Below are 9,165 nucleotides of genomic sequence, written 5' to 3'. Positions count from 1 at the left end.
GTTTCACACAGCCAGAGCTGGAAGCATATCCTCACTGTTTTCATTTCCATGTAGTTATTTGCTTGTGAGCGAAGAGCTACTCAAAGTCGTTCTCATCTTCATGTGAGCAAATACTATTCCTGGAGACTGTGATGCTCTGTCTGCTCTTTTCCTAGAAGCAGTATGGAAAGAGAGTGATTCCCACATTGTTCCTGAACACATGAATTAATATATTGCTATAAAAGTCTGGAATGACTTTACAGTTAGAGTATTTCACAAATGCATTATCCAGTTAAAGATAGGAGTACAACAGTCACACTGATGTGAGAGAAATTGTGTGCAGTGTTCAATCTTGGATGTGTGAACTCTTGAATCTGAATATGTCAAAAAGAATCTATCAATCTATGAATGAAGAAATGATCTGATACTGAGAATCCAGTCTGTCATAGGTAGAGTCGTCAAGCTTCGTTGGGGTAAAGAATAGAACTCTTTCTTGGATTCAAGAAAAACACACAATTGCTGTGCTTGTGTGAGCATTGTGCATGCAGTCATTTTCCAAGGACCTACTGTACTTTTTTTTTTATTTATATTAATTTTTTTTTAGCACAAAATAGATATTCGAATCATGCAGGATCTTAAAATCAAAGTTAGATTAAGGATGAGGCCAAGTAACACTTCAAATAATAGTCTGCGATATAAATGTAAGTCATATAAGTCATAGCGCCAAAACCTGTATAAATCAGCTGACAAGATACGTCACAACAACATCACGTGACACTCTGAAGAAGACAGCTGACAGCTGCCGAAACCATCAGGTAAATAACAAAAATACCTCCCTGGTCTTTGGAAAATAACCTTTGTTTTGGATTATAACTTGGAAGACCAATGAACCTTTTTGGACTATAATGTAAGTCATTGTTGAGTCCTTCAGAGTGGTTGAAATATGATTGTGTCTGTACATTTCTGACTGTCTTTGTGAGGTCCACAGTCTGGAAGCAGACTACATTTTTATGGTCCAATCTATCTTCCATCCATCTTAAATATCACTTTGTCAAACTTGGGGTCCTGCAGGGCTGGACCAATCCAAGTCTACAATCGGTGCAAGAGTCCCCTCTGGAAAGGTCACCGGTCTTCAGAGAGTGAACACAGACAACGATACACATTGACTCAGATGTTCAATTTAGATTGATCAGTTCACCTTAAAGCTTGTGTCCGGAGTTTCCGTTCATTTCCAATGTATGTATCATTTTTTAACAGAGCTTAAATGTGTTAGTCTGGTTCGATACTATAATATTAGCTTAACCCTTTAAGCTCAGACCGGCCCGCCGGCGGGCCGGTCAACTTCTCCCGATGATTTATTAATTATTTTGCATATTCCACAGACGTACTATGTACCGTTAGAAAGCTGATATTCTCATGAATCCGCTGGTATAAACCACTTTCAGATGTGATTACCACAGCGGGTAATATAAACACATTTGTCCAACATACAGCAAATTAAGTAAACAGCGCAACTCACCTTTGGAGGCTCATAACTGATCACAGACGATCCATAATCCAGATAATCCAGCAAAAACTGCCACAGTACAAGCGTATGCATCCAGGCAAAGCTAGAAAGTATAGCCTTTTGTCCAAAACATGTCTTGAAATAAGCAAATAATCCAGAATTAGACGCGCCACCGCGCGTGCACGCGGCGCGTCTCTCCGCGTGCGCGTCCGATAATAATCCATTTTTTTATCAGATAAAAACATCCAGACGTCTCTCCCTCGTGCTGAGGATATCCAATATGGCGACTGATCGGTTTCCGTTGCTTATTCGTCATATTTCAACCAATCAAGTGACTCATCCCTCCCTCCGATGGCTAACCAGCCAACCGCTGCCGAAAATGATGGACTCACGTCATCGGTCGTCATCACTCGTAATCAACGTATTCTGAGCCAATCACGTCGGTAGAAACGTTTGACTGACAAGGCTGGTAGCCAATGAGCTTGCTGAATGGCTGGCTGGCCCGCGAGCGGGGTTTTGTGACTTCTCAGATATCTGCTGCGGGATGCACCTGCTGTCTGCATAGACATATACACTAGACACCGCGAAGCCTGTGTCAGCCCAGCGCTTCGACACGTCAGAGCGGCCGCCATATTGTGAGCGGCAAGTCTGCCCTGCCAACCCATTTAAGTCGATGTGACAGCGACGCATTTTCTGAAAAAAACCACGTAAATATACAATCACGTGACTGAGGAGTTTTTATTACTTTATTTTTTATTGATTTTATAATTAAGGATGTAGCCTACCTATAAGAAGAATTGAGAGGAAAAGGAAGAAATTTGCGATGTGCATTAATTTGATGTAGCCCATGACAAAAATGTTCAAAAACGTTTATTTACACAAAATGTGACATTTATGTACAATAAACATGTACATTAGGGCACAAGATATAACATTTTTTGAAGACAAATGTAGATATTTTAACATATTTACACACACTAACCTATTTACCTTCTTTATTTATTTTTGTGTGTGTGTTGTGGTGCACATTATTCATCCTCCACAGTGTAACCCAGTTGTTCTGAGTGTCCGCTCTATGTGAGGCGCCTCTCCACTAAACCTGCTTAGCTCTGCATTGTGTTTCTTGTACTATATAGGTGCAGGGTGACGTGTAGAGAGAAGATGACCAGACAGCAGGGTTCAAGGTTGTGATGGAGACTGTATTTCTTGCCAACAGCTCAAACATACACAGCCTTCAACAGTAGAAACAAAAAGAATAATCATCATTCTTATGTTTATCTTTCTTTAACATCCACACACAGTGTAGTCAGACAGTGCTTAACACAACATATTAACATATTTTAAAACACTAATTGTTTAACTGTAACTTAATATATTTCGTAAAACAGGTGAGCTGCCAGTAGCACTGCTTACCATCAACAGTAGAAATAAAAAGAATAAAGAAACATGGCGCCCCCTACAGAATGCTTACAAATTATGGTGTCCTGGAAAGGACAAACTGTTAGAATTTGCTTGTTTCAGCAGAACAACTTGCAGTGCTACATCGCCACCTACTGCTGAGTTTCAGTTACTCCCTTACAATTGCTTACATATTCATTCTTACAAACTAACCCATCACATTACACATTTCTGGTTGCTTATTCACCAATTATATATTTCATTATATTTACATATATTTACAGAGAGATGACAGCAACTGCTCAAATTGATTTTTGAGGTTGCTCTATTTTCACAATTTAGTAACCTTGGAAGAGTACTGTCTTACACAGCCTCTTCCGTGAATTGCCAATTTGGAGCTTTAGTGTTCTCATTTTTGCAATGTGGTGGTATCTCAGCTTGTGGAAAACAGACACTACCACTGACATGAGCCCAAAGTGATGGTTTTCAATGCCATACTGTGTGTCCTCAATGTGACCCTTCAGAAAAAATATGTCCTGTGAACCAATGTGTGCACGGACAAGCCTGTTGAGAGAGGACACACTCATATTTTGCCCTGGTTCTGACTGGCGGATGAAGCGCTCTGCTGATGTAACGACCTTCACGGTCCCCTCAGAAGGAATCATGAGCCCTCCCCTGTTCCTGAGGGTCAGCAAGTGGTAGCTCCGATCAAAAGATGCAGGTGCAGCATCTGTCACCAGGCTACCACGACACACATCACAAGACAGCATCCTCAGAACGCGTCTCACAACAAACCCTGATATATATGTGAGAGCATTGTCCACAAGGCCACCAAAACGTGTGGGCAAATAGTTGTGGTCACACACGAGAGCAGGGATGTTGACAAACAGGGATGGGAGGTCATCAGATTCTTCTGCTGCTGGAGCTGAAGACAGATCAACAGCAGACAGGGACACAGTGTCATTTACTGCTGCCACGTTTCCAGACTTTCCAGGAGACACACCACAGTTGACCATGAGGCGGCGGAAAATAGCCTGGAATTGGCCTGCCGAGGGATTGTTGTTCCAGCCCCCTGAGAGAAACAACAAAAACACATTAACATCGATGTACTGTGGTTTAAACTCTGGGCATTTACTCTTATCAGATCTTAAAAATGATAGCAAAACTAATTAAGCTTTGCAGCTGACAACAATGTAGCTTCTGCAGAATAATCAGCTTCAACACTAAAGTTTTTCTTTGCATGTACAGTATATATTTTTATCCCCCCTTAGTAGACCATCACACCTCTCAGTCATAAGGAGAAAGAAAGAACATTTCTGAAATCCCTACCAGATGCCCTGATGGAGTTAAAGAGGAGCTCCAAGTGATCCTGGCTGAAGCGATAGGTGCAGATGTATCGCTGATTTTGAAGCAGCTCCGGGATCATAAATATAAGGGTATCAATGTTAATGATGAACCCCATGACAGACAGGTACCTACAAAAAAAAAATCATGATAAGACACAAGCCATAGCTGCAGAACCTTTTTTTTTAACCTAATTTTATGACAGTAATGCCACGTGGAACAATGGCATAAAGCAAGAAGCAACACACTAGAAAAAGATGGGAACCAGTGAACACAGCATCACATGAACTTGATGCAGAACAAGAGAAGAGAAGGAGACCGGGCAATATATAGATATTATATCCATATCATGTTTGAAACCACCAATCGTCATCCTTACAGGATGCTTGCAGCAGCAATAGAGGTAATTGGTCCAACTCAACGCAATATGCGTTTTTGTTCTTATTGCCCGGTCGAGAGAATGTCCTGAACTAGACATTTCTGAACTTATTGTGTGAACATAGGCCTCATATTTCCAAAAACCTCTTTGATTGGTGAAGGGGGGTGCCATCTTTCATCGTCAGAGCCATCAAGTAATTCCTGGCTCTCACCAAGAACTCTACTCTCTCTGACCAGTTAAGAGCACCAAGGGGGGCTTTAAAACCATCAGCACGGGGATTACGACTGTTCATTATGTCAAAGAGCCTGTCAATGAGCTTAAGAGAAAAAGTCTGGTTAATAACAGTATCAGAATCATGACCAAAATAAATAACATTTCTCCATGACTTGGTAACCGTCTTTTAGAAATGAAAAAGGGAATCATTTTAAGAGCATGGGCACAAAATGGGTACGTTGCAGTTTCTTTTAATGTAATATTACCTCAATGAATTCAGCTGTTGCCTCACAGAGCCGAAACTCTGAATATCCGATGTCCCTCAGTGTGCGTAAAGCTGCTGTCACAGAGCGACTCAGTGTCTGAGCAGCCAGGGACACCTTCATCTTCTGGGAGTCAAAGTTTACATGTTTGTCCGTCACTTTATTCGCAGCATGTAGTCCTTCTTTGGCTTGAACATTGTTCAGTTGAACAATGTACCCCCAGTCGATCTGGCCAGTGCTGCTCATTATTGGGCTGTAAGCTTGCATCATGTTGCGTGTCAGTTTTAACATGTGGCAGGCATCCAACATTACATACACCCTTTCTCCAGTAGCTGGATGCAGAAAAAATGTCTGTAAGGGCTCAGTGGAGTTGGCCTTTAGCTGGCACCCAAGTTGGTTGCACATATTGATATTTGAAGCGTGCCCGTCCATAGTGACACACACCACTTGAATGCCAGCCTCATGTAGTTCTTCCAATGCATGAACAAGCAGTACCTTCTGGGTCACAGGTGACAAAGAATGGGTCAAGTAATAGGCAACTGGGGCCTTCCAGTGGCCTTGTAAGCCTACCACCATGAAAACCAGAGCCTCGGTAGCAACATCTGTCTCATTCACTCCATCCCCCATATCAACAAAGCCAGACATTTTCTGTCTATGAGGATCATACTGGACATGTTTTCTTATAGACATGGAGTCCAACATGAGACACACACGTCCATATTTAGTGGGATCCTCCTCCTGCTTCTTTCTTAACATGTCCAGCATCATTTTATTAAGGCCCGGTTTGGCATCCACAGAACTCATCCACCTTGGTGAAACAAAAAAGGAATTAGTGTGAATGCTCAATCAGAATTTCCAGGATCCATATTGATGTGTGGCTAAGTCCTTCTTTCATCTAGTAATTTCATATACCAATAAAATTATATACACTGCTTGTATAGACAGTAGAGTTAAAAATGACATAAATACCTTTGCAATGTATGTGGATGTGGGAGATTCAAGTGAAGGGACTCCCGCAGATATGTGTATGCTTTAGGGCCATGTAGGTGGAGAGTGAGGGCAAACTCCCTCTGATCTTTAGTGTATTCCTGGCTCTGTTTTGACAGTAGCTGAACCGGAAGATCTGAAATTGAATTACCACAGACAAAAAAGCAAGCGCCCGTCAAAATAAAAACTAGGAACTTCAAACACAGATGGAAATGTTTTACATTTTATTTGTGAAATCTTTTCAAAAATTTTGTAGTAATTTTACCTGAGTACAAGTCCAGCTTCTCTTTCAGCTCTTCATTTATTAGGTTTTTTGCTCTCAGTTCCTCCAGAAGACCACACACTGTGCTCTTTGCCCTCCGTTCTCGATCTCTGGCGTTCCTCTTTTCTCTTTCCAGACTTTCTACCTTGGCCATGGCTTTGCTGAGTCTGGCTTTCAAAGCACCAGGACATGTGGGTAGTGCATAGGAGTGGTCCTAGTGGAAAAAAAAAAGTATTTACATGTTCAGAGTCCTGTGTTATCACATTAATTTATTGCTTGTGCAACATGCAATCAACTGATCTGCAATCCGAATCCATATATATAATATAGCATATAATACAATGCTTGTGTGTTACACTTTTAAAAACCGATGGAGTCGATCTTTGGTGTAACACAAATTTATTTTCCCTGAAACAACAGCGCCAGAATATAATAATAACATTTCTGTGGCGGCGCAGCTGACGGCTCACTCTACAGTGACCACAGGCTCCTCAAAACACATATTAATGCTTATATACATCAAGAACATTCAAATTACGAGCATATGATCATACAACAATACATCCAGTGAACAATTTACAAAAAAAGGTATTTACAATCAATGAATTTCTTTTTAACCTAACTTATTCCCCAATGAACTGTTTCACCTTTTTAAACTTAACCTAGAACTGTATTTTAATAACTAATATTTATTGTTGTCTCTGTCCTTCTCTATGTTCAAAATAATAATAATGAAATCGACAACTGAGATCATGTTTTCAATTTGACTCATTCTTCTTACAATGTAACAGATCGTTAGACAAATCATCTTCAGCCGTATTCACTCAACCCACTGGAAACTACAGTACTATTGGTTAGACCTGCAATGGGGGCGGGCCTTATGAATGTTATCGTTTGTCCCTTTATTCATTCATTCACGTAAAGCTCCACCTCCTTACAACCCAGTCATCAGCTGGAGCCCTCCTCCCTGCCCACAGTTGCCAATCTAAACCCCTTTAGAAGACAGTTTCTTTGCAATATTGCTGGTGATATGGTGCCGGTTGGAGCTGTTAACTGTTTACTACGGGCTCACTCATTTATATTCACAATCACGATCCTAACAATTTCAGATCTCAGTCACAATCAAAGGCTTGATCATGTTATTTTACTTTTATTTACTTATAGTTATGGTTCCAATTTTCCTTACCTGAAACATCAGCGACAGAATATAACAATAACGTTTCTGTGACGGCGCATAATAATTTGTTCATGTTTTGAGTCCTTTTGACTGGTTCCATTAATTCATATTTTTTGGGGAGTTAATGGGGGGGGGCAGGATGTTTTATTTTTATTCAAGTCCTTTTCTATCAGTTAGCTCTATAAAAACACTTTTGGTTCCTCTGAAATTACTCAGTGCCACATGTGCACATGTCTTAAAGGAGTGATTTGTGACATGTTGCTCACAGCTGTTTGAAGCCCAGCCAGACACAATAGTTTCTACTCACCAGACTGGGGTCGGGCTGAGGTTCTCCTTCGGCAACAGGTGGAGAACACTCCACTAATTGGTTCTGAAGTGTTGCAGTGGCTGCCTGCTGTGATGTCCAGCTTGTCCTGGTTGCCACGGTCTGAAATGAAAGCAATCACACTTGGAAAGCTGTATCTAGTTACAACACAATGTCATAGAACTAATTCTTAAGAGTTGATCAAATGGCTTAACAAAATACTAATAACAATGCATTGATTTTATATATCACTTTTCCATACACTCAAGACGCTTGCTCAAAGACGCTTTTTACAATGTGCATTATTCATTCACCCCATACTTGGTGGTGGTAAACTACTATTGTAGCGACAGCTGCCCTGGGGCAGACTGACAGAAGGGAAGCTTCTAATTCGCGTCATCAGCCCTCCTGACCACCACCAACATTCACACAAAATAATTCTCAAAACAGTGTGGTCTTGTTTTAACTTCATCACCTAGTGATGCACTTACTCTTTTGAGATGAGCTGGGAAGTTGAATACAGATGGTAATACTCCATCCCTGATCCGGACAGTCTGACCTGTCCTGTCAAAGTCCTTCTCCTCAAAGTGCTCGCTGCAGAGCCTCGAGTACGAAGTCGCAATGAAAGCCTCTCTCCGGAGAGCTGCTTCCCACTGCTTCCTCACAAATTTGTTGGTGGGAAACCTTCAAATGCGAAAAAGTGATTAAATAGCCGTCATATATGACCATTTCATTGAAAGCAAATAATTTATTTCAAAATGTAATACTCCAAGCACTGTAACATAAATAGAATCCGTTAGTTTAAACCGCGGGTTAGCATAGCTTTAGCAACGGAATAAATAAGTCAAGTGGAACCGTGTAAAAAATGCTATCTCCAAAGCAAATATTATGTGAGCTAAACACAACAACAAACACACTTTCTCTTACCTGTGGAAGGTAATTCCACGCAGTTTACAGTCTTTATTTTGTCGGTTTGTACAACCCCAAGCCGAGCAGTGATGCGGCATCGTTCCTGAATTGCTCAGAAATGCCAGTCCCAAGATGGCGGACAGACTGACGTACGTACAGGCCAGTCGTGAGGGGTCTAGTGTATATGTCTATGGCTGTCTGTCCCTGCTCCTCTCAATCTGAGGGCCTTATTCCACACTGAAGCCTATCTGAAGTGATTGTTTGAGTACTTTATGAGTTTTTGGAGTGAAAATAATGTAAAAACGGGCCAAAAACCAACATATACCATTGTACAGAGGGCATCCAGGGGGTATACAGAGGATGTCCAAAATTGACCCCGCCAGGGCATAGCAGTACAAATACATGTGTGAAACACTCATTTCTTGTACAACTGCTCTGACATT

The 9,165-nt window shown here is 41.2% G+C and overlaps 1 protein-coding gene across 1 annotated transcript; it reads right to left on the bottom strand.

The window, feature by feature from the left end:
* Positions 1-3,222: 3,222 nt before the first annotated feature.
* Positions 3,223-8,821, bottom strand: LOC115400019 (uncharacterized). The gene is made up of 7 exons (XM_030107671.1): positions 8,741-8,821; positions 8,305-8,497; positions 7,817-7,936; positions 6,336-6,546; positions 6,053-6,206; positions 4,214-4,359; positions 3,223-3,956 (listed from the first exon to the last, which is right to left on the bottom strand). The coding sequence occupies exons 1-7, from the start codon at positions 8,818-8,820 to the stop codon at positions 3,223-3,225; spliced, it is 1,638 nt and encodes a 545-aa protein (XP_029963531.1). The 5' UTR covers position 8,821.
* Positions 8,822-9,165: the final 344 nt, after the last annotated feature.

This window comes from Salarias fasciatus, chromosome 14 (assembly GCF_902148845.1).
Source record: "Salarias fasciatus chromosome 14, fSalaFa1.1, whole genome shotgun sequence".
Taxonomy (NCBI): Eukaryota; Metazoa; Chordata; class Actinopteri; order Blenniiformes; family Blenniidae; genus Salarias; species Salarias fasciatus.
This window is presented reverse-complemented; position numbering and strand designations above follow the sequence as displayed.